The 26766-nt window shown below is 45.5% G+C and overlaps 1 protein-coding gene across 1 annotated transcript in view; it reads left to right on the top strand.

Annotated features, from left to right (window-relative positions):
• The window catches only part of SLC44A3 (solute carrier family 44 member 3), a 98522-nt gene that overhangs the window by 56894 nt on the left and 14862 nt on the right, over nucleotides 1-26766 (top strand). Inside the window, 2 exon segments of the mRNA XM_004614669.2 lie at nucleotides 3476-3632; nucleotides 5937-6023. Of these exon segments, the coding sequence (XP_004614726.2) occupies nucleotides 3476-3632; nucleotides 5937-6023 (244 nt within the window).

Genomic DNA, 26766 nt, shown 5'->3' with positions numbered 1-26766 from the left:
GTGTTCAGGGGACCATATGAGATGCTGGGAATCGAACCTGGGTCGGCCGCATGCAAGGCAAATGCCCTACCCGCTCCCAGAAGGAGGAATTTTTTTAAATAAAGCTTAGGGCTTGGAGACAGAGTTCAGTGAGCTGAGTTCAGGCTTTGCCCAGGCAAGGGCTGGAGAGGGATGCCAGGTTCAGGTCACTGGCATAGCAGGTCCCTTGCACTGGGAGTGAGCACAGGAACACAAAACTGTGAGTAGTCCCCCCGCCCCTGAACACTGGCAGGTGCTGCTCCCCCAATCCAAAATAAAATAAAAATAAATGAAATTTAAATTGAAAAAAAGGGAGGCCAAAGTTCAGTAGTGGAGAGTATGTGGGGGATCTGGGTTTCATCCCCAGAACCACAGTAAGGGGGATGGATCGTTTTAAAAATGGACAATAAAGTCAATTCTTCGTGAGTTATGAGATGGATGCAGTTAGAAAACATTTCTCCTGGTCCCGGAGTTCCTTGCCTAGACTCATGTTCTGAGTCCATGGACCAGCAGGCACCATGACCTAAGGGGGCTCCAGGACTTAAGTGGGTGGGATCTAGGTGCTGTTTCTAGAAGCTGAATTTGAGATGGTATTCTGGAACTTATTCCAGAGCCCGAAGCCAGGCCTCATTATTATCATTATCATTATTATTATTATTATTATTATAGGGATGGAGCGATAGCACAGTGGTAGGGCATTCACCTTGCACGTGGCCAACCCATGTTTGATTCCTCCGCCCCTCTCGGAGAGCCCGGCAAGCTACCGAGAGTATCGCGCCCGCACAGCAGAGCCTGGCAAGCTCCCCGTGGCATATTTGAGATGCCAAATAGAGTAACAATAAGTCTCACAATGAGAGACATTACTGGTGCCTGCTTGAGCAAATCGATGAGCAATGGGATTGTTATTATTATTATTATTATTATTATTATTTTTACTATCTGGAGTCAGGGTCCTCCTTCAGATGCCCTGGGGACCACTCTGTGATACTCAATCAGGGGTGCTGTTGGTTCAGTGCCCAACCTGAGGATGAGTACCCCTTGAGCTCAGTCATGCCAAGGATCCATCAGAGCTGCCCCTGGCAATGCTTGGGCGACCCCCTGGTGCTGGGGATTCAACCACGCCCCGCCTGCCCTGCCCCAGCGTTGGAGTCTGGAGCCTTTAGCCCTCACCAGTCTAAAAGGTGGGGAAGTCAGGCTTGGGCGGTGCGTGCTGCAGTTGTGCACCCAGAGTCCTGATCTTCGTCCCTTGCCTTCACCTACAGAATCAGGGTGGAAGGTGCTTAGCCTACCTAGGAACAGGCGAGAAAGCCTGGAAGCCCAGTACCCCCCACCCCCAAGAAGCTCATCGCTGAGTTGCTCAATCGCCCAGGATTGCAGGACTGTGCCTGAGGCCAGCTGTCTAAAAAGAGGTTCTGAGATAAAGGTGAAGCTTAGCAGGTGTCATCAGAGCCTCTTCCGAAGGCAGGTTTTGCTGTTTGTGAGGATGATAGCATACAGGAAGGACCAAGAAAGACAGGCTGATTACCTCTGAAATGGGAAAAAAAATATCAAGGAATTGGGGAGGAGGCGGTGCCTGGGGTGTTCATAGACACATTGCTAATTTAATGTTTCATTAAGGGTGTTTCCTAGTTTCTAGGGCAAGTCCTGAGTGACCCTGAGTCTCAAGCTCTTCTTCCTAAGTTGTCTCTCTGGTGATGGGATGAGCAGGTGTCTGGAAACTACACCTTCCTTCCAGAAAGTTCTGGAGAGCCAGGCTAGAGAAGATGGAAGTTTGCCTGAAATAGTTAATTCTATTCTGGTGGAGGAAAAAAGCTTCTGCCTCACCCCAAACTTCGATACCTGCAAGACCAGCCCTCCCCAAAGCCTCTGTTCTCAGTTGACTATGAATCATCTGTCGTCCAGCAGATCGGAAGCCCTGCCTGCACCTCCCGCCTCCTCATGAGCACCACAAGGAGTTCTAAGGCACATAAATCTCCTAAATGGAAAAATAAACATTTTTCCTTTAAAAAAATAATAAAGAAAAAAATGTGTCAGATTTTCCTGGCCTGCTCTATGCTTCTATTTATCAGATCAAAATGAATTCATATCAGCAATAGTTTCCCTGGTATTTCCTATTTTCAGTTATACTGAGTTGAAATATGGGTTGTCCTTTTTGTGTGTGTGTGTGTGGGGGGGGGTCATTGGGTTGCAGTGATTCTGCTCCCAATATTGCTTTTGCATTCCCTTTTTTTCGTTTTCTCTTTTTCTTCCCGGATGATTTAAGTAACAGAAAATAGAGCTGTTGCCAACTCTCCAAACCTTTCTGGCTGCGTTCTTTTTCTCCCTCAAAAACCTAGGCTTTTGTCAAATCCTGGATTCACAGTGACTTACTAGCAACCAGCACAAGTTTTAGAACCATCCACTGTGAAAAAACTATGCTCCACTTGGATCCTGGGGGAGCTGCTTCTCGGAAAGGGCCTTGTTTCCTAGAACTGGCACCGGCGGAGAGTCAGAGGGTCAGCTGGTGGGGGAGGGAGGCAGCCACAGCTTACCGCCTTTGTTTTATCTCTTAGGTCTGGGGGTGAAGGAAGGCTGTGTCCATCCTGTTATTTTTCAATTCTTCCCCACCCCTCCAACCCCGGCGCATGAAATGGGCTTGTGCATTCTTGGGAGCCACGTCATGACAAGCCCCGTAAATGATTCACCCTGCAGTTCCTTTTGAAGAGGTGGAAATCAGCTGGTTTCAGGAGTCTGGGGTCAGAATGGCCTTCACTGGCAGCTGAGCTCATTGTGGCCACAGACCCAGATCATGTGACTAGATGGCGATTTTCATCACCAGCCAAGGCTGGCAACATTTATGTGTGTGCTTGTGTCCATTCAGAGGGTATTACCTAATTAAACCTCCAAAAATGTTAATGATATTGAGAGACAGCATAAAGAATTCAAGGAGGGAGGAGATATTGCAAAGAGGGAGTTTTACATCCTCAGTAGCACTGTCATCCCGTTATTCATTGATTTGCTCAAGCGGACACCAGTAACAACTCCATTACGAGACTTGTTGTTACAGTTTTTGGCATATCAAATATGCCACAGGGAGCTTGCCAGGCTCTGCCGTGTGGGCGGGATACTCTCAGTAGCTTGCTAGGCTCTCTAGAGGGATGGAGGAATCGAACCCGGGTCTGCCGTGTGCAAGGCAAATGCCCTACCCCTGTGCTATCGCTCCACCCTAAATAAAGTAATAACTTTAAATTTAATTTCTTTGAATCCTCAGTATTTAAAGAAAACCTTTTTTTCTGTAGTCTTTGGTGGACATATTTAGTGCCATCAAAAGGAACTATCTTGGTCCAAAACATAGTTTAAACTGAACTATCAAAGAAGAGACATTTTTGGCCAATTTTTGCTTATCATATGACTGTAAATAGTTTATTAAAATTAGTACCTTAAAATATTATCTCTTTTTTTGTTTGTTTGTTTCCAGGAATAAAAATGACCCTCCTGATCACCCAATTCTTTCCTCTCTCTCCATTCTCTGCTGCTACCATCAAGGAACGGTGGCAAAAGGGTCATTTTTAATCACTGTGGTGAGGATTCCAAGGATCGTTCTCCTGCACCTTTACAACTTTCTGAAGAGGAAGGTAAGGCAACAGCCCCATGCACCACGCAGTCAATGTGTGACTTGCAGAAAGAGTTAATTATTGGAACTATAGCAGGTTCTGGGCAGGAATGTGACCCATGACAATGTCCATTCAAAAGCTCCTCCAGCCCCTGCTCCTCACCTCCACCCCCACTCCATGCTGTTTCTTGGGTTTTCTTCAAGACCCTGGTGAGGTGAGCTGGAGAAGCAGTAGTATGTTAGTTTTCCTCCTTGTTGTAATCCTGAATAAATGGAAGGTATTGTTCAAGAAGAAATTCAAACAAGATTTCAAAGACATTTATCTTGCTTTTATTAAAAGGAAATATACAGGAAGAGAGAAATATTAGTCCTTGTTTCTGCTTTAATGCATGCTCCATCTTAGGTATCTCCTAGAGGACTGAATTAAGTGTGAAATTAGGGGGGTGGGGTATTTATGCATGTGTGTCCGAGAGAGAGTGTGCGTGTGTGTGCAAATGCGCACTGGCATTTGTACACATGCACAATTGTGAGTAAAAACTGGGCAAGCTGACCTAAATCTCAGTTCAAAAGACAGAGAACTGTAGGGCTTTTGTGTCCAGAGCTTTTTCTTCTCGCTGGTTCTTATTTTCATGCACATTTGGTTATGAATGCCAGTGGAAACCAGAAGACCAGGAAAACAGCTGTTCTCATGGTATTTCTGGCCTGCCAGACAAGGGGAGGCTGGACTTGACCCAATTTTTCTGTTCTCACACAATCTTCATTGCCTCCCCCCACCTCTGTGTTGGTGCCTTAGTAAGAGTTTTACAAACTTACCTGATGCCAACCTTTTGAATCTATTTGTTCCTAGTAAATTTGACACATGAATTCATAATGTTATTTGGAGCCCAGGGTTTGTTTTGTTTTCTTTGAAGATGAAATCTGAATTGTTTTCAAGTTCATGGTCCAGATGTAAGAGTCAAATATCAATTAGGAACAATGGATGAATTTGGCATAAAATGATCTAGCTTGCTTATCTGGAAATGCAGACGAAGCAACTGCCCTGATCATAGCATATTTTCTTATATTTCAATCGAAACATTACTTTCCTGCATTTTGGTGACTTAAAGACTCAGAGAGGGATTTTACCTCTTGGTCAAGTCTAGTTACTCTGGTTTCTATAGTTTGAATTGGCACTGCCATCCTAGGAAACTTAGAGAAATAGTTCTTAGGGGGGAAATATGTGAGTGTAATTAGTAATGATAATTATAAATTAATAAGCACTAGGGGAGCTGGCTATCTCTCCTAGGGCTGGGCTCTTAGACTCTGGGAGAATCACCTTTCATAAACCTAAAAGAAAACTCACAGGATCCATGTCCTGGCTTAGCTCCGTGGAAGATTTATCACTTTTCAAATCCCCTAAGTACCAAGGGGCCAAACTCCCTTTTAGTGAAGAAAGACAGTGTTAGAGAAATGTGTCTTTCTTGGGTTTAAAAAGATCCTTTTTCTTTTAAATGGTCTTCCTCAGCAGCCTTACAACTCTACCCAGTGTCTACAATTTAAACATTTCACAGTCACCCTGTGATCTTTCCTACATTAAATGGCTCATTCACAACTGCAGCGAGGCTGAAAAGCTTCCAGATCAAGTTGCATCCAATTGAATTAACACTGGGACAAGAAAATGTCCATATAAGGCTGTGTTATTCTTGGGGTCCTGATAGAGGACTATTTCTTCTCAGGAATTTTTTTTTAAAACTCTGGACAGTAGGCAAGATGAGTTTGTTCGGTCACCCTCCCTAAAACTTTATTAAATTATCACTCAAGCAATATCCAAGTTCAAGTATATTTCCAAGGACTAATTTACCCTGAAATTCTCACTGTAGGATTTACTGCCAAAAAACATTCAATGTGATCCTTCTTTTTTAATGTGGCACAACCAGCATCTACAATTTATTCCTTGTTTTATTGCCTCTGGGAAGTGATTTTTCAAATATAAACTTTAGTTTGAAAGAATAAAGTTTATAATAAAAGACAAAGGAACAGATGAAGTGAGACTCTAGTAAAACCAGAAGGTCTAGTTCACCTTTCCTAATAAACACAGATGAGACCGTTTCCCTTTTATTAAGACTGGCAGCAGCCTTAGGAGTAAGACCATGAGAGAAACTTTGCTCATAGAAATAAAAATGGTGATAGGAGAGTAGCCTGGAAAGTATAACTTGCCCCAAAACCAGAGCAATGCTTCCCCAGGGGTCAGCTCTCCGAGTCAAAACTGTGTCTGCAGACATTCCCTGATCGCATCTTTCCTTTGCTGTTTCTAATTCTGTTCCTTCGGTTTTGAACTTAATCCCAGCAGCACAGTGCACTGTCAAAATACATGTTCAGATGCTGCTTCTGCTGTTCCTGGTGTCTTGACAAATGTCTGGGCCATCTCAACCAGGTATGTCTCTACCATATGCCACAGGAACCCACGGAGAGACCCAGTGGGGCTTTGTCTCTTAGCTCAGAGATGGACAGTTTTTCTGGAAAAGGCCAGAAAGTGCTAATGTTTTGGACTCTGGGGCCTTTACTGTCTGGGTTGCAACTCCTCATATAGCCATGGTCAATCAGAAAATAACTGCGGACAAATGACAAATGATTGACGTGGCTGTGTTCTTGTACAACTTTATCTACAAACATTGAAGTTTGAATTTTGTAGGTTTTTCATGAGCCAAGAAGACTTATTTTTAATTTTTTTTTCCAACTGTAGTAGTCTCCCTCTAATCCCAGAAAATACATTCCAAAACCCCCAGGGGAGGTATTGAGTCCTATGGAGGCTGTGTTTATTGACAGACCTTTGATGGTTGACTATATGTTAGGCCCAGTCAGAGAATAAAAATGATACTAATAAGAGAGCAAAACAATTATAACAATTTATTTCATAAAATATATGTCCATGTAATCGCTTTCAAAACATCTTACTGTCCAGACTATTTTCCAATAGAAACTGGCTGTAAGTAACTGAAACCAAGGAACGAGAAACCACAGGAAAGGGAGGAGGGGAAATGCATCCACCGGATTTTGAAAATGTGAACATTGTTTGGAGCCACAGCCAGAGAAAACAGACTGATTTCACTGCAGGGCTGCAGCTCACAACTCCTACCTGAGCGTGTGTGAGGCCCCTGGGTTCAACCTCAGGACAAAGAATTAAAAAATAAAAAAGCAAGAGGTACAGGGGCTGGAGCAATAGAACAGCAGGTAGGGTGCTTGTCTTGCATGCAGCCAACCTGAGTTCGATCCCCGGCATCCCGTATGGTCCCCTGAGCACCGCCAGGAGTGATTCCTGAGTGCAAAGCCAGGAGTAACCTCTGAGCATCACCGGATATGACCCAAAAGGGAAAAAAAGTAAGAGTTACAAACCTGTAGTTTACAGAACCTTAACTAATTAAAGCCATTCTTCAAATTCTGGGGAGGACTAATTTACAAAGTAAACTATTCTAGGTTACGGTCTAACAATAAGCATAGTCTCTATAGGACTGAATTTTGGAATGTACTTTCCCTGGGATAAGAGGAAGACTTATGGGTCAAAAAAAAGAATTTCATGGCTCATTTTAAATTCTGGGTGGGGAATGATGCATTTCTCTTTGGGAAATAAAAGAGAGAGAGAGGCTTTAGAAAGCCCAGGATCAGAACACATATCAACTGAGAGTTAATTTTCAATGTCTTCTCCAAGAACTATAATTTTCCTGAAAGGGGAAAAGAATTACCTCCTTAATTTTGATATATTTCACCAGTTTTCCCTTTCTAGCTATAAATATTCCCTTTACAAATAAGGACAAAAAAATTATATACTATGACTGCTTGAATTCCAGGGGTTTCTGGACCCTTAGGTCTTTCGATGGAAATCTAAATACATGTTCAGATGGAAATCTAAATATATGTTTTATTTTTCTGGCAGTAATTTAGGAAATTTTAATAACCCCTAGTCAAATTTACACAAAGGGGTATTTTGATAACTCAGTAGACTGTTTCACAATTTAAATCTCCACAGAAATCTCATAGTACTTAGAAAAGTACTTCTTATTACCATTATCACTAGAAATCAATGTACTGTTATAAGTAAAGGGATTAATTAGACCATCCATGTTTAATGTCTGGTAACTGAAATTAAGAACAGCTTTCATTGTTCAGGGGATTGTGTGGTTTTCTCATAGTGAAACTCTGCTTTTAAGGATTACAGGAAGGATCTTGGCATACATTTTAGGGTTTAGTTAGTGTTTGTTAGGATCACTTTTAGCCAGAGTGTATAAAATACAGCAATATCCAACAGCACCATTCAGTGGTGGGTGATCTAGTATGTCTAGCCGAAACTTTAGACTGTTTGGCAACTGGTTGCTGGCCTTGTTCTTCCAAGATTCATGTGCACTATGTGCGGCCTACTCCCCCAAAGTATTGGGCTGCTTTACAACACATGTTATCAAAACTATGGATCCATGGGGCTGGAGTGATAGTACAGCAGGTAGGGTGTCTGCCTTGCACACAGACGACCCGGGTTCAATTCCCAGCATCCCATATGGTCCCCTGAGCACCGACAGGAGTAATTCCTGAGTGCAAAGCTAGGTGTGACCCAAAGAGCAAAAACAAAACAAAACAAAAAAAAACCTAGATCCATAAAAGTCATGACTGAATGCCAGAAAGCATGTGCTCCTTCACTTGCTTCACTTGGAATTACATTGACTTGGGATCTTTCTATGCCTCTCTTTGCTCCTCATTTTCAGTTTCCACAGAAGTGGAGTTCTTTTCTTTGGTTCCTTGTGGTTCTTGTGGGGACCTTCACTTTTGGAGTGGAAAGGCATGGGAGAGGAGAGGAAAGGTGAGCTCAGGATGCAGATCCCCCCCAACACACACACACACACACACACACACACACACACACACACACACACACACACACACACACACACACACCTCCTCTCCTCTCCCTTCCTGCACAGCAGCTCCACTACTGGCTGCTGTAGGAGCTGGGGCTCCACAATGCCGTCATCGTTGGACTCAGCTACTCAGACACCGGAAACCCAGCAGCTCCCACTGTGTTCACCTCAGTTTGCTCTGCCCTGAAAGCTGAAGGCACCCAGTTTCTGCTTCCCAAACTGTCAGCCCCTTAGAGTCACTGGAGACGAAGAATATTGTCAAGAACAAAAGCTGCACTTCTGTCAACTGTGTTTCAATCAGCTCTCTAATATTGGGGAACCTCGTGGCAGAGGGCAATAGCAGTGACCATCCTTACTCAAGAAAAGACTAAGACTGGACAAATACTCTGGAAAATGCTCTGTAAGGAAAAAGTGGTGGGAGTGGGGATTGCCCTTTGGATTTTGGTCTTGGCGCATGGGGTCTTGCCCTGACCCACCTGTCAGAGCTTCTTTACAGGTGGAGACTCATGCAGGAACAGGCCAATCTGGAGTAGATACTGCCCCAAGGTCGGAGCTTTGGAAGGCTGAGAAAGAAGTGGGAATTAGGAGGACTGGTCGGTTGTTAAAATCAACCACAGGTTGGGGGTGGAGGGCAGGTAAGATAGAGAAGGGAACAATATACCAATAAGACCTGGAAATGGTCACGTAGGACAAGAACTGAGTGTTAAAAATAGGTCAAGGGATTATTTCTGATAACCTTTCAGTATGTATTGCAAACCACAATGACCAAAGTGAGAGAGAAGAGAGAAAGAGAGAGAGGGGCAGAGAGAGAGAGAGAGAGAGAGAGAGAGAGAATAAAAGCACCTTTCATAGAGGCAGACCAAGGGGTAGGAGGTTGGGGGCAATAGGGCAATAGGAGGGAAACTGGGAGCACTGATGCTGGGAAATGTACACTGGCGGAGGGATGGGTGTTAAAACACTGTATGACTGAAACCTAATCATGAACAGCTTTTTACGGGTCTATCTCACAGTGATTTAATTTAAATAATGATACAAATAAATCAATAAAAATAAAGAGGTAGGAGAATGCAAAAGTCCATTAAATATTGAGTGTAAGGGAATGTTTGCCTCTGGCCGAAGTCTGCTGCAGGAGAGCAGAGGGAAGTGTGAGTGTCAGAATGCAGATGAACACGGTATTGTCAGGTCAGCAGCAGCACTGCGGCGCACTCAGCTGCCAGCAGGCCAAGGAAAGTGATTCAAAGTGAGAAATGGAAGTTAGATTCTTTCCCCTTTTGAAGAATTCCCTGGCACTGGAAGGAGAAACCAGGGGAAATTTCTCTGGAAATCGCATTAAGGGGAGCTGAGGCCTATTTTATCTTCCTTGATTTGTGTCGTCAGAGGTGGGAGGTGCCGAAAGAGAAAAATCCATTTGTAACAAATAGAACCTAGATGCTCTTTTCTTAAGAGCAAGGAGTTGTGGGTCTTTGCTCTTCCCTTGTAAGAGTCTAATCCATCTTCACTGGTCCAGGGAGGGAGTGGGTGGCAGTTATGTGTTTGAAATACCCAGCCTACAGCTGCATGGGGCAGGATTAAACCTCACCTGTTATCATTTCTCATTTTTTATCTCTACAACATAAATACCAAGTGTGTGTGTGTGTATTTGTGTGTGTTTATAATCTATATGACTTACGCATTTATTTATCCTGACAAGGATCTCTTTAGGCTCCCTGTGAAACATTTTGAACCTGGGTGTGATGGCATTACAGATTCTGTAGAAAGCAAAGCTAGGCCTTGGTAGAGCTGACAGGCTAGTTTGGAGATGGGAGAGACCTTATGAAACATGCATTTGTATGAAACATGTATATACACGGACAGAGAGCTATGTGCTTAAGTGCTGGGAGGAAGACTGCCTTATATGCAGGAAAAAAGGAGTTATAGGGAAGGGAGGTCATTTGACTTGGTAACACGAGGATGCAGTGTTGCTGGGTTCTGGGTTGGCTGTTCAGTTGAAGTTATTTTGTCATGATTAACATTTTACTCTGCTAATTATTTGGCCCTTCTTTATTTACTGTGGCCCTTCTACTGCAGTGCGTGTGTTGGGCAGGGGGTGGCAAGGGGGTAGGGGACGACTCCCAGTCAATGCTCCCAATCCACTTCAGCAGATCTTGGCTAACCAGGCCAGATGGTTGAATGCAAGGGCCCAAGAATACAGTATTGCTTGGGTTCTGCCATGCTAGGGATTACCTCAACCACATAGTGATGCTCAAGGATATTCATTCCACCAGGGTGGAACAAGGACTGATGCATCCTAACCCTGTACCACCTGTAATGTCCTCTGGCGCCTATTCATTATCCATATATCAGGCCTTTTCCCTTTGCATTTCCCATTGCTCTTCCCTTCAGTGCTTTGTTCCTCTGGCTGAAGTGAAGGGCTGTGCAGCCAGCTAGTTGGAGGACCCTTTGCATTCCCTCTCCAGCCAGGAGTTCAAGTAAAGGAGAGTCCCCTGAGGCACAGCCAGCAGGAGGGACTGCCTTTTGAGGGAAGGAATTTGGATGAATCCCTTCACCTGAAAGAGCTTCTGCAGAATGGAGCTGGGACCAAGGCTCCCAGGGTCTTCGTATCATTTACTGGCCTTTGTGTGATCCCTGATAGAGAGCAAGGACATGGAGAGCAAGGACATAAATCTGTGGTACAGAATTATGACACACAATGGGAGAAATGTTGGGCACAGGCATCCTAATGATGGGCCAAATGGTGCAAAGAACAGAGTTGTTTCTGCAGAGGGTCATGCCCAGTGGTGTTCAGGGGCTAGTCCAAGCGGGTGGGGTGGTGCTGGGGATGGAAGCGAGTCCTCTGGTATGCCAAGTATGCACACTATCCTTGGAGCTACTCCCCGAGCCTGGTGTCACACTTACCCCCAGTTAAGGACTAACTCTGGAATCACAGAGATCACAATGCTTTTGTTGCCCGGGGCTTGAGTCCCTGGAATTTTGCTGAATAACCTAGAAGTGAGGGTGGGCAAAGAAAGAAGAGCCATCATGTCCCCCATGTCACTGCTTTGTTACTATTTGTTTGTTTGGGGGGGGCACATCCAGCAGTGTGCAGGGCTCACTGCTGGTGATGCTCAGGGGAATACGAGGAGGCTCCAGGGCTCTGCTCCAGGTCGGCCACATGCAAGGCAGGTGCCCTACCTGCTATACTATCTCTCTGGCACTCCACACTGCTCCTGGGTAAGGATCATTTCCCAAGACCAAGGATCTGGGTCTGAGATCCTGGTAAAGGGTCAGTGACCACAGACACTCTTAACAGTGGACTGAGATAGTCAAAATTAATACCTTGCAAACCTGGCTTCAGCCATGGACTGTCACAAGGGACCCAGGAGCGACAGTCTCTGCAGTAGCACGCTCAGTAACTCCAGGGAAAGGACACCTGGAAGTCAAGCACATGCTTGGTGCATTAGGTTGACTGCCTGCTTTCCTTCGGCATCAACTTATCGGCACTACAGGACCCGTGCCCGGATCACTGCCTCTTGGCATTTGACCAAAAAGGTCCGCCACTCCCTGCCTTCCTGCTAAGGAAGACTGCAGGTTACAAAGGTCCTGGATAAACTTGTCAGACCTAGTGTAGAAAAACACTCGTTCCTACTTAGAAAATACACACATCTCTCCCTCTATCCTTCATGGCCCCTCCACCCCCAACCCATACTGCTTGCCAAGGCTTTCTTTTCACTGTACATAATGTTGGTCTTGTCTCTAAGCCTTTGTGGCAGGGTTGACTTTGGAATATTGCAGAGCCTTTACCAGCACCCCACCCCCATCCCTCACAGCTAGCTCCGTTTCATTGATTTTCTTTCTCGCATTATCAATAGCCAAGACTCTCGGTGACTTTTCCATGTCAGGTCTTGGTTCATCCCAAGCCAACTGGCACAGCTCCAGGGACTGGAGTTGCCTGTGCATCTTTGAAGGGTGGGGTGGAGATGGCTATTGGGAGATTTCTCTAACCAGATTATGAAAGTGATGGAAAGAATCTAAAGAGGGTGCTGAGGTCTCAATAGTTAAGCGGGTTTTCCATGAAAGCAGCCCCTGCCAGCCCGGGCCCCCGTACAGAGCTATTCCGGGACAACCAGATGATGCTGTGAGCCCCAAGACAGGCTGCCACGTCTGCATGTTTGAAAAAGAACTCACATGCGTGTCAGCACAATCGTTGGCATTAAGGCCTGTTTATAGATGCTGGTAATCCTGTGGCCCAGCTGTTTGCTGGCAAATGCCACTCCCAGGCTTTAGATAGAATGGAATTGAGACACCTATTTCTCAGAGGCCCCAGCCAGTCTGGGAAAAAGCTTCCTGCATTCTCTGCTTCCTGGGCCTGGCTCACAACGGGGTGCACTTAGGGATGAGGCATTAAGTGCTTTACTCTGAACAGCCACTCTGGAGCTCAGGTCCCACCTGCTGGGGGATTGCTCAAGAGGGTGAGGCCCCAAGCCCTCTTCTTCAGTAGCCCCTGCTTTGCGAGTAAGACCCAGAGAGCAGTTGTCATCTTACATTGTTCTCTGAAATCCTTCCTGACTTAGAGAAGCCTCAAAAGGGCTGTAATTAGCTCAGCCGGCTGGAGCACATGTCCAGTTCATGAGCACCGAGCCAGGAGGAGCCTCATGTATAGAAACTAAGCTATCCCCAATTAACAGCATGACACCTGACTCCTAGTTCATACACAAAAAATATTAGTTTCTCTTTCTTTCTTTCTTTCTTTCTTTCTTTCTTTCTTTCTTTCTTTCTTTCTTTCTTTCTTTCTTTCTTTCTTTCTTTCTTTCTTTTTGGTGGTGGGTAGAGAAGAAATTTCAGTTATTGTTGATCTAAGCATTCCTCCACTCTACTCTCACCAAGTCTATTTTGTGCCATGTTTCGGATAGCAAGAAAAAAAAAAAAAAACAACTCCCAGTGTTGTGGTATTTCAAGAGATCATGTTTTTACACTTTTAGTTTTGTGCCTGGCATGTAGAAACATGTACTCAGTAAGTGTAAGTTGTGTGTTATTGTTATCAGCATCCTGTTAGGTGTTCAAACTTCTGATTCTCTCCTATGGCGCTTAGCACAGTGCTGCATTCCTGGGACTAATCGTGGTGCCCACTCAGTTAGGGTAATATTAGCAATTACTGGAGATGGGTTGTCCAGACACATTTTTCTTCTCCCAACCCACCCTCAGCTAAACCGTTGCCTCCTGACTGACTGAAAGGGGTCAAATTCTGAAGAACAGCCCTTTCTATCCTTTCTTTCTATTCATAAGAGTTCAGAATAAGGGCAGTGGAGAGGAAAGTCCATATTCAAATCCACACTTGTAACCAGGAGACAGAGCATGACTGGGACCCGGGGTTAAGGGAATACCTCACACTACAACGGCCATTGACCTCTTTTCCACACCTAACCACTATTTTTCTCTTGCGGCCAAGACCTGTGGCATCACTGCCTCTCGATGGCATCAGGGACCCTTTGCAGCAGACTGGCTTCAAGGGTCCTTTGAAAGCACCACTCACATAACTTTCTCAGGCTGAGCTCCACATGGTGCTTGAAACAACCCTTTCATGTTCTTTGTATGTACCTGGCAGGACAGGCATTAGGTAAGTTGCACTATGGTAATAGAGATCACCTGTGTTTTTAAGAGTGATCTATAAATACTGTCTCTGGAGTCAGTAAAATCTGTTCCCTCCATTAAAAAGGCAGCAGGTAGCCCTTAAAGACACAGAGCTTTGATGAGGAGTGTTTGACCTACGGGCTGTGTCAAAGATGGGCTCCCTTTGTTCTTCACAACCACTAGCTCGTGTGTGCCATGCCTGCCCGGCCACTGAGGTTGAGCCACCATCCTCTGTGGTGACAGCCAGACTGGAAGTTGCATGGAAGAAGCGATTCATAGGAAGCAATTTCATAAGCAATGTAAGCGATCAGATGCAATTTCACAAAGTTCTCAATATGAACTTAAATGCTTGGGAAATGTAAAGATTTGGGGGCAGGGAGAGATGATGGGTTGGGATGAATACCTTGTCTGCACAAGGACCCAGATTCAACCCCTAGCACCACTGGCCCCCAAATCACCACTGGCTGTGGCCCTGATGGTCTCCAGTGCCTCTGGGCCCAGGCAGTGCTGCATTATCAGCCCTGAGCATTGAACCATCTGGCCTGGTTGACTCTCACTTGGAGAGATCCCCAGGGCTCCTTGCTCGAGAGCCACCATCCCCACCAAATACAAAAATACAACAAACTAGTTTCAATGTTTCCCAAATTCAATGCGGTTAATGTACAAAGTAGCTCTGCCTCCAAGCTTGAACTTCCATGATAGAGAGCAGCTTTCTCCGTGGTATTTCTCTTTGGCTTTGGTTCTGGAATCAATAACTGTAGAAGGCTTTGTCCGTCCACCTCTGAAGTCCACCCACTTCCCAACACAGGTCCTTCCTGGGAGTCCATTCCTCAAGAGTCACTTTCCAGTGTCTTTGTCCCAGACATTGAGACTGGTTGGGAGAAAGAAGTGATCATTCTCCCATAGGAAGAACTAGAGAAAACATTCCTAAAAAGTGAAATGAAGGGAGGTGTGAGTTCTTGGGACCGAGGAATAAAAACCACTTGGATGCAGCCTAAGCAACAGGCTGGAATCTGACTTTGCTTTGTATTCCCAGCCTCTGAATCTCATCTTTGCTTTCCAAGTAAATCTCAAGCTCAGATGAACAAGAAAGACTTGCACATGAGCACCTCCAGGAGTAATTCCTGAGCACAGACACAGGAGTAAGCCCAGAGCATCACTGAGTGTGGCCCAAACAAAACCTTAAAAAGTTGAGAGTAAGGGGGCTGGAGAGATAGCACAGTGGGTAGGGCGTTTGCCTTGCACGCGGCCGACCTGGGTTCGATTCCCAGCATCCCATATGGTCCCCTGAGCACCACCAGGGGTAATTCCTGAGTGCAGAGCCAGGAGTGGCCTCTGTGCATTGCCAGGTGTGACCCAAAAGAGCCAAAAAAAAAAAAGTTGAGAGTAAAAGCCAGTATGAGTTGCGGATCGGATGCACGCAATCTGCAACTTATACATGCGTGCAAATGCACAGTTGTGTACACACACCAGTCCCTTAACCTCATCTGGTGAACTGAACACAGAATTTGATTCCTTAGTCTTCTGAATGGAGAGTGCAGAGAAGAAGGATCATCATAAGCTAAAATCATGAGAGAAAAGAAGCAAAGTTAAAGAGAGCGGAGAAAGCCCATGTGTCTTCAAGAGCTCTGGACAGTTCCATTGCACTGGGTCTCTATCTGGGTATTGGAGACGTGAGTTCTGTGGAAAGGCAGGCAGAGTGCAGTTCAGAGGATATGGGTGCAATTAATGTTCTTATTCAGGCAGAACAAGAAAATTCTTCAAAGTTTTGGAGATGATCCAGGTGGTGGATGCAAATGATGACATATCTCAACTGGTTTTGACTTTCCCCTCCTTTTCCCTTTTACAATGTGGCTCAGTGGCATTGGGGTTGGTGGGAAGAGGCATCTGCCAGACTCTCATGTTCCCCAGGGGTGTGACAGCTGAAGCCTGGTGATTTCATCAGGAGGTTTCTCAGAGTGTGGAGGGAGACTCCCCAGCTTGCCTGGCCCAGGACTTGGCTCCATCCAGGCGGCAACCAAGATGCTTGGGAAGGCCCCAGAAACAAGGCTGCTGACCTGGCCAAGGGCACCGTCCCCAGTTCCCAGTCTGAAACTTGGTCAGAACGCCTCTCCATGCACGTCTCAGGAGGAGTGAATGTGGGGGCTCAGGCTTGCTCAGTACCAGCCCCGGGTTCCTGCTGTCTTTACACAGGTTTTAGCATCTGCTAAAGACAGTGGGGAGGTAAAGGAAATACAAGCTCAGATGACCTAACCTTAGCACACCTAGGACTCATGCAGGGAAACTGTCTTCTGAGCAGAAGTCCCAGGGGACAGAGGAGGCTAAATGGGAAGCAGACAGCTTTTAGATGCATTGAAAGAAAAGATCTGCTATTGCAATAGATACTTTTCAGCAAAGGTCCTTTTTTTCTCTCTTATTTTTTTCCTTTTCTTTTTTCCTTCTCCTTTCTTCTCCTTCCCCAACCCCCGCATTCTTCCATCCCTCTCTTTCCCAGACAGTATGGCCCCCCATCATTGGAAATAGTGATGTAGACCCTCTTTGAGGATATAAGTTTCCTCCTGTACCTGCACACCCCACACCCTCCCCTGTCTCCGCACCCCATTCCCCACACTGTTCTTTATTATAAGAGAGTTTTCCACTGCACACAGAATTGGGCTAAGTGTTGAGTAATAATCATTTCCCACAACCAAAGACCTGTGAGCTGGCTCCCAGACTCCCTCTCAGCAGGCCTTCCTCTTGCAGCCTTGACAAATTGGCATGCATTGCTCTAGCACACAGCACTGCACCCGCAGAAGGATAGGGGTCTGTTCTCACATTGCTCCCCTCAGATAGGCAGTGTCTAGAAAGATGTTTGCACTCCCATTTCTGCTCTCGGTCTCCCTCCTGACACTTCCCCATTTCTGAGCTTCAAATCAGAAAAGATGTTTAACACCCTCTCAACTCAAGAACCAACCTTGGAATGCCTATCAATAACCTAGTCATTGGCTGAGTTTTTGGCGGGCTGGGCGCTATGGTAAGCATTGAGCATTGAACATGCCTGCTCTGTGTCTCTGTTCATGAAGGTTTGGTTCAGACAAATGTGCCCTCCCTGGGCCTGACAGCCTTGTTGCTGTTCATTGCTGAGGTTCCTGGTCAAGGAGAAAGATAATGAGAAGAGAAAACTATGATCTTCCTAAACAGGGGGAAAAAGTAAACATTGATTAGGGCTTCTTTCTAAGGAAGTCCAAAGTCAAAACTGGACAAGCGTTTCTCAGCCACCACATGTCCCGTTTTACTTGCCTCTTGCTTTGTCCCTTTCCTCTGCTGGTGACATATGGGTCGCTTTCCTAAACATGGGAGAGAGGGGAGAAGACCCCTCACTCCAACCTGCTGGGCTTCTCTCCATTAGGCATCAATACCAATTTCAAGCAGATGTCTGCTCGGGGTTTGGTTTTACTTGCTCTGTATCTGTGGGAAGAGCAGGTGTTGCCTCTGAATCCATGCCCCGGGACACTCATGCTGACTTATCTGACCTGTGAATCAGTGGAGAGTTTCTCCTCCTCGTAAGTAAGCTGAGAAGGTCTTCCTAGCTGACCCCTAAGTGCTTTCTTTCTTTTTTTTTTTCACAGCAAAGAAAACTTTGTATTTATTTTTTTATTAATTTATTTATTTTTAATTAGTGAATCACCATGAGGGTACAGTTACAGATTTATACATTTTTGTGCTCATGTTTCCCCCATACAAAGTTTGAGAACCCATCCCTTCACCAGTGCCCATTCTCCACCACCGGTAAACCCAACATCCCTCCTACCCTCCCCAATCCCATCTCCCCCCACCCCACACTGCCACTGTGGCAGGGCATTTCCTTTTGTTCTCTCTCTCTAATTAGATGTTGTGGTTCACAATAGAGGTGTTGAGTAGCCACTGTGTTCAGTCTCTAGTCTACATTCAACCCGCATCACCCTTCCCCCGCATGGCCTCCAACCGCATTATACTTGGTGATCCCTTCTCTGAGTTGCCCTCTCCCCAGAATGTGAGGCCAGCCTCCAAGCCATGGAGTCAACCTCCTGGTACTTATTTCTACTATTCTTCTATTCTTGGGTGTTAATCTCCTACTCTGTTATTCTATATTCCACAGATGAGTGCAATCTTTCTATGTCTGTCTTTCTCTTTCTGACTCATTTCACTTAGCATGATACTTTCCATACCGATCCACTTATACGCAAAATTCATGACCTCCTTTTTTCTAACAGCTGCATAATATTCCATTGTATAGATGTACCAAAGTTTCTTCAACCAGTCATCTGTTCTAGGGCACTCGGGTTTTTTCCAGATTCTGGCTATTGTAAACAGTGCTGCAATGAACATATAAGTGCAGATGTCGTTTCGACTATACTTTTTAGCTCCTCTGGGATATATTCCCAGCAGTGGTATTGCTGGGTCAAATGGGAGCTCAATATCTAATTTTTTGAGAATCGTCCATATTGTTTTCCAGAAGGGCTGAACCAGTCGGCATTCCCACCAGCAGTGTAGAAGGGTCCCTTTCTCTCCACATCCTCTCCAACAGCGGTTGCTTTTGTTCTTTTGGATGTGTGCTAGTCTCTGTGGTGTGAGGTGGTATCTCATGGTTGTTTTGATCTGCATCTCCCTGATGATTAGTGATGTAGAGCACTTTTTCATGTGCCTTTTGGCCATTCATATCTCTTCCTTGGTAAAGTTTCTGTTCATTACTTCACCCCATTTTCTTTTTTTTTTCTTTTTGGGTCACACCCGGCAATGCACAGGAGTTACCTCCTGGCTTTGCACTCAGGAGTCACTCCTGGTGGTGCTCAGGGGACCATATGGGATGCTGGGAATCGAACCCAGGTCGGCCGCGTGCAAGGCAAACACCCTACCCGCTGTGCTATTGCTCCAGCCCCCTTCACCCCATTTTCTAATGCGGTTGAATGTTTTCTTCTTGTAGATTTCAACCAGTGCTTTATATACCATTGATATCAACCCCTTATCTGATGGGTATTGTGTAAATATTCTTTCCCATTCTGTAGATAGTCTTTGTATTCTGGTCACTGTATCTTTTGCGGTGCAGAAGCTTTTTAGTTTAATGTAGTCCCATCTGTTGATCTCTGTTTCTACTAGATTGCTTAGTTCCGTGTCATTTTTGAAGATACCTTTATCTTCAATATTGTGGAGGGTTTTGCCGACCTTGTCTTCAATGAACCTTATGGTTTGTGGTCTGATGTTGAGGTCTTTAATCCATTTTGATCTGACTTTTGTGCATGGTGTCAGGTCGAGGTCTAAGCCCATTCTTTTGCATGTGGTTGTCCAGTTGTGCCAGCACCATTTGTTAAAGAGGCTTTCCTTGCTCCACTTCACATCTCTTGCTCCCTTATCAAAGATTAGATGATCATACATTTAAAGATCATACATCATGACCAAGTGGCATTCATCCCAGGGATGCAAGGATGGTTTAACATTCGGAAATCAATCAACATAATCCATCATATGAACAAAAGTAAAGATAAAAACCATATGATCATATCAATAGATGCAGAGAAAGCATTTGACAAGATCCAACATCCTTTCATGATGAAAACCCTCACCAAAATGGGGTTTGGAGGAACTTTCCTCAAGATAGTCGAAGCCATCTACCACAAGCCTACGGCAAGCATTATCCTCAACGGGGAAAAACTAAGGGCCTTTCCTCTGAAATCAGGCACAAGACAAGGATGCCCACTCTCACCACTTCTCTTCAATATAGTACTGGAAGTACTTGCGATAGCTATTAGACAAGAAAAAGAGATTAAGGGCATCCAGATAGGAAAGGAAGAAATCAAACTCTCACTATTTGCAGATGATATGATACTATATCTAGAGAAGCCTAAAGCCTCTACTAAGTAACTCTTAGAAACAATAGACTTATACAGTAAAGTTGCAGGCTACAAAATCAATACCCAAAAACCCATGGCCTTCCTATACACAAACAATGAGGCAGAGGAAAGGGACATGTAAAAAGCAATCCCATTCACAATCGTGCCCCAGAAAATCAAGTACCTCGGAATCAGCTTAATCAAGGATGTAAAAGACCTTTACAAAGAAAACTATAAAACACTACTCCATGAAATAAAAGAGGACATGAGGAAATGGAAACATATACCCTGCTCATGGATAGGGAGAATCAATGTTGTCAAAATGGCAATACTCCCCAAAGCATTATACAGATTCAACGCGATCCCTATAAGGATACCCATGACATTCTTTAAAGAAACGGATCAAGTAATCCTAAAATTCATATGGAACAACAAACGCCCACGGATAGCTAAAACAATTCTTGGGAAAAAGACGATGGGAGTCATCACCCTCCCCAACCTCAAACTTTATTACAAAGCAGTAACAATTAAACAGCATGGTACTGGAACAAAGCAGACCCTAAGTGCTTTCTAGGCCTAGCAGTATGCGGAAGGACACACCTACCTGCCCGTTGATTTGGGTTTTATAGGAGGAAGCCTTACTTTGAGATATGCTCGGGCCACCTGAAGGGTCTTCCTCTGTGGGTTCAACAAACATGAGCCTCACCAAGAGGTGAGGGCATCTCATTGAAAGAACAGTATGGGACGCAGGGTGCAGGGTCAGGGAGCATGAGGAAACTCGCCTGACATCCTCAAAGAGGGTCTGAGTCACTGTTTTCTGCTGGGGGGTGTCTTACTATCAGGGGGAGGGGGTTGGGGGCATGCAGAGGCAGAAGGCACCTCACATACAATTGGGGGTGCCTTTCTATTTATTCGAGTAAAGGAGGAGATTTCTGGAGGTCCACTGTTTTGTTTGTTTTTTAAGGAAGATAGCAGGCCAGATAAGTTTGGGGACCTCTTTCTACATGTCCAAAGTGCTGACAAAATCACAATTGTCATGAAACTCCATAAAAAATCAAGAGAAAGTGTGAGGGGCTAGAGTGATAGCACATCGGGTAGGGCGTTTGCCTTGCAAATGGCCAACCCAGTTCGATTCCCAGCATCCCATATGGCCCCCTGAGAACTGCCAGGGGTAATTCCTGAGTGCAGAGCCAGGAGTAACCCCTGAGCATCTCCGGGTGTGACCCAAAAAGAAAAAAAATACAGTAAGAGAAAGTGCGAGAGAATTGATTCATCTTTGACCTTAAGATGTTGTGACGTTGACCTTAAGCGCAGTGGTTAAGATAAATGAATGAATGAATAAATAAATAAGTCAGCACTCTGCTTTTGCCCCAGGAATCTCTTCCACCATGCAGTGGCACTCTCCATGAAACACAAGCGGCTGGTTAGGTCAAACGCCATGCAGCCCCCACCCAGCCTGGTTCAATCCCCATCACCCACTGGAGGCCCCATCAAAGCTCAGACTACTCCCAGCAGTATAGGGTTCCTCAGGCTCTTGCATTGAAGTTCAATTAGCTGAAAAATCACCAGTGAGGCCCTCAGGCCTCTTGACCACCACTGGGTGCAAATGCTACCCTCCTTGAATGCTCGGTAAGGACTGACAGAATCTGACCCAGCTCACTACGCTCCATCCTCCTTTGCAACTCACTCACCAGCCTAACTTTCAGAAACAATCAGAATGCCTCTCCGTTAGATCTTACTGCTCGATTCTGTTCTGCCTGGTATTTCTAATCCCAACTCTTTGCTCACATGGCTGTTTATTTTCTTTTCTTTTTTTTTTCTTTTTTGGGTCACACCTGGCTATGCACAGGGGTTACTCCTGGCTCTGCACTCAGGAATTACCCCTGGCCGTGCTCAGGGGACCATATGGGATGCTGGGATTTGAACCCGGGTCGGCCGCGTGCAAGGCAAACGTCCTACCCGGCTGTGCTATCTCTCCAGCCCCTGGCTGTTTATTTTCACGAGGTTAATCCTTTTTATGCCACTAAATGAAAAAGCATGAAACAATGAAGCATCTTAACATTTTTTTTTCTTTTTGGGTCACACCCGGTGATGCACTAGGGGCTATTCCTGGCTCTGCATTCAGGAATTACTCCTGGTGGTGCTCGAGGAACCATATGGGATGCTGGGAATTGAACCTGGGTCGGTCGCATACAAGGCAAACTCTCTACCCGCTGTATACTATCGCTCCAGCTCCTTTAACTTTTTAACATTTTTCTATGATGTGAGATCTTTGTAAAATCTGGATTTGGGAACTCATAGCCCAAGTCTAGATGCGAAGATACGTTTTTCTGGATCTCAAATATTTCTTCTGTTTCACTCCAGTTTTATTTTCTTGAAGCCTAATCAAGATACAAACTGTTTAGTTTTATTTACCTTTTATTGTGAGGGTGGGGGGGTGATCCCAAGTAATTTGGGATCAGAGAGTTCCATGCCAGGGCCCCCTGGGGCTGAGAGATAGCTCCATGGGCTGGACTCCATACATTGGAAACAGGAGGCCCCAAGTTTGATCCCTGGAATGTCATGCCCCACCCCTCTGTACCACCAGGTATGGACCTGGTGACCCCAGTATCCTGAACCCTAACCCCACTTAGGCCCACACTGCCAGATCAGGTATCACCACGACTGATCTCCCCATAAACAGAGTGTGGAACCCTCCCCCAAAACAACTACAGCAAAGAGAGAAAAGAGTAAAGGAAATAAGAGCATTAATCTTTAACAATAAAATAAAGGGGCCAGGGATGTGACTCAGCAGTAGAATGCCAGCTTTGAATGTATGAGACTCTGGGTTTGATCCATACCTCCTCCCAAACACACACACACACACACACACACACACACAAACACACACACAGAGTAAGTGAAAAGTCAATTCATTGACAAGGAGCAAAGCAAAGCAGATGGCATTGCCGAGACACGTCCCTTTCCCCGCACCTCTTGCCTGGCCCTCAGTTAGGGGCACTGCAGGTTCCCACTCACCCACTCAGTGACCAGGAACTCCATTGGGTGTGGAGGAGGGAACTAGCCCCAGAAGCCCAGGACAGCCTCTGCCCCTCTCTACCTGTGTGTCCATGAGAAAAGGCTCTGCTGAACTGGCCAGGTCGCCCGCACCTCTGACTTAGGTGCTGGGAAGTGCCCCTGGGTGGGTGCCACTGTGTCTGGCTCCTTCTTGGTATTTCTTTCAGTCCTAAGGAAAGTAAGAGTCCAGCATTATTCATCATCCAGTTTTTCAAGTTTGCTTTAGTGGGTCTTTTCACGTTGAGTGGAGTATATAAATATCAAAACTTTGTCTAGGAAGGCATCCCAGGAATAAAGCTGGTTATTCATAGCATGAGTTTTTGGCAAATGCCTTGCCTCTTGATATGCTATGAAACTCTGTTGATCTTTTTGAAGAATCAACAGAACCTCAAGTTCACACTTCGCTCTGAAGAAGGAACCATTTCAGTTCAGCAGGAGGAACCGGGGCTGATGGAAGATTTGGGATCAAATCAGGCGGGCTTAAGCGTTTGACTTTTGCTCAAAAAAAAAAAAAGTTCCTTCCATGGAAAAGCTGTGATTAACATTCTTGGATAACTCTCAAAGTAAATTCAAGAGGTGATTAGCTTCCCTGTTACCTAACAGTGCTCTCTGACTGTCCTTTTCTTCCTTCTTCAGAGTTAGAATTTTCTGTCAAATTCTAACTCTCACCCCACATGTGGGGTGAGAAACATGTTATTCCAAACAGATGGAGTAAGAGGGTGATGGGCAGGCCAGGCCTAGGGGGGACTCCCCACAACACAACTGGCGAACACCTTTCACAAGCAACAAAACTGGGCTTCTGGGGGCACCAGAGAAGCAACAGTATTTAGTAGAAGCTGCACAGTGGCCCTGAGCCCCTTGAGCAGAGCCCAGCGTCCCAGTGAAAGCATCCGGTCTCATCCTTGCCCTGTCTTAATGAGACATCTCAAGAGCACACTGCTATACTAGTTTGAACCTTTTGGAAAGGAAATCACAAAGTACACTTCAAAGTAAATGTTTTCCTGCAGTGAGTCAGAGGTTCACTGGTAAGTGGCGCAACCTCGGTGGTGTGGGCGCCTGGGGCACATTACCCAACTTCAGGCTGGAGTGTCCAGTTGGGGCTGATTGTAATAACTCAGAATTCGGCGGGTTTGTACAGAGGAATGTGGACTAGTGTCTGACATTTAGAAATGCATGCCATTCTTCACCTTTTTACAGCAAAGGTAATAACTATATTACATTAGATTTCCTATAAATTCCTATTACAGGGCCAGAGGGCCTGGAAAGATAGTTCAGCAGGCAAGGCACTTGCCTTGCATGTGGGTGACCTGAGTTTGATTCCCAGCACCTATATTGTTTCCCTGCCCCCTTCAGGAATGATTCCTGACCACAGAGCCAGGAGTAAGTCCTGAGCATGGTTGAGTGTGGCCCAAAAGGCCAAACACAGAAGTCAGAATGATAACACAGTGATGGGTAGGGCACTTGCCTGACATGTGGTTGATACAGGGTCACTCCCTAGCATCCCATATGATTCTCCCAAGCCCACTAGGAGTGACTGCTAGGCACAGAGCCAGTAGTAAGCCCTGCGCATCTCCAGCTGTGGCCCCAGAACAATAAACAGGGTCAAGGAAATTGGTACAAGCCTACAGTGTGTGCCTTACATGTGGCAACCCCAATTCAGTCCCTGCATATGGTCATCCCAAGCACAGGCCAAAAATCATTCATTCATTCATTAATAATATAGACACCACTAAAAAATGTTTGCAAAGAATAAAAATTGACAATCCTTGAAAGCAAGAGGCAAAACTATCAACAAATTACCCTTTATTATTTTAATTTTTTTTTGTTTTTTTAAGTTTTTATTTTATTGAATCACCGTGAAAAAAAATACAAAGCTTTCAGGTATAAGTCTCAGTCATATAATTATTGAAACCCCATCCCTTCACCAGTGCACATGTTCCACCACCAAGAACCCCAATATACCCCCTCCCACCCACCCACCACCTAAGTAGCTAATGATCTTCACTTTATTCTCTCTATACTTTGAATACATTCAATATTTCAATAGAGAACTCACTATTATTGTTTGGAATTTTCCCCCAACAATCAGGCCTGCTGAAAAGGCATCATTTAATAATTTATTTTCATTGCTGAGAGTCAAGACTCTGAGTTCACGTGGCTGCAACAGCGGCCGCATGGTTTTGGGTTTTAGCTCAGTTCACAGTCTAGATGCATTTCTGCAAGAAGCCGCTCTGGGTGCCAAAATGGGTTAGAAGACCTCTCGATCATAGTCTTTAGGAGCAGAGGGTCCATTTCTCGTGCCGCAGCTCCAAATCTTATCTGGGTGGAAGGCCTATTATTTTAATTTTTATGGAGAGATATTGGGCCACACTGGGAGTCCTTAGGGCTTACCCCTGGCTTTGTACTCAGGGATCACTCCTAGTGGTGCTCAGGAATTGAAGCAGGTGTCAGGGATTGAACCAGGACATGTGCAAGTCAAATGCTTCAATCCCTGTACCGTTTCTCTGAACCCTTATTATTATTTATTTATGGGCAAATTGCTCACCTGCCTACCAATGGACATGGGAGGAGGTCAGGGAGGCTGTACACACACACACACACACACACACACACACACACACACACACAAATTAGAAACAATTATGGCTGAGTGAATGCTGAGCTATTTATATAATGCTAAGGCTCCTTCTGAGGCCAGCTGAAGGGGAGAAGGTACTGGGAATAGCCACCATTCCTAACAACTGATGTGTGGCTTTTCTCTCCAGAGAAGTGCTCAATGTCTTTGAGCCTTGTGACAGCTACTGTTGCCAATTTAGCTTCAACTCAAGCCAAGACTGCAAGACACTGTTTTGGTTCATGGAGGGTCCCCAAAGACTGAGGTGAGAACAAAGAAGCACAAGCCCTTGCAACTAAGCAAAGCAGAGAGAGAACTCCCCGAAACACAGACTGAAACCCACAGGAATCCTGAAACTTCCTGTCCCCCAACTTGCCCTCAGCCCCACCTAGACCTCGCTTCTCATTCCCCTAGAGCAGGGCTCCCTAAACTTCTTCCATCAGCCACCTCAAGAGAAGTTGTTACACGATCCGAGTATATAGGCTTATAAGGTAGCACTGTAGCACTGTAGCACCATCATCCCGTTGTTCATCGATTTGCTCGAGCAGACACCAGTATTGTTTCCATTGTGAGACTTGTTGTGTGTAGGCATAGGAATCAAACATGCACTGAAAATTAATTATAAAGATACTTATTGCTGGGAGGCACTTACTTTGCACCTGGCTGGACCAGGTTCGATCCCTGGCATCCCATGTGGTCCCCTGAGCCCACCAAGAGTGATCCCTGGGCTCAAAGTCAGAAGGATGCCGTGGGCACAGCCAAGTGGGGCACCATAAACTGGCAGAAGTGGTGAGGGAAAGACTGGAATTCAAGTCAGGAGCCGCATGGCTGTGAGCACTTGGCAGGACTGATCTACCACTCTGCAGCTCATTCCCGTGGGGAGAGCAGCACAGCAGGTGCACAGGAAAATGGGAGAAGGGACAAAGGCAGGGCTGCTGCTTGGGGGACGTGCAGAAGAAGTACTGGGGCGGGTACCTGAACTTGGGGGTCTTGTTGGATGTAATGGAGGGAGTGGCTGAGGCAGCATTGGAAGATGGTGAAGAGACATCTAGGTCTGAGCAGAGACATGGTGGGAAATGGTCTAGCCCACACTCTCAGCTGCAGTGCTGGGGATCAAATCTGGGTTGGCCGTGTGCAAGGCAAAAGCTC

The sequence above is a fragment of the Sorex araneus genome, chromosome 8 (genome assembly GCF_027595985.1).
Source record: "Sorex araneus isolate mSorAra2 chromosome 8, mSorAra2.pri, whole genome shotgun sequence".
Lineage (NCBI taxonomy): Eukaryota > Metazoa > Chordata > Mammalia > Eulipotyphla > Soricidae > Sorex > Sorex araneus.
The sequence above is the reverse complement of the archived record's forward strand: the minus strand, read 5'-3'. Positions and strand labels throughout refer to the sequence as shown.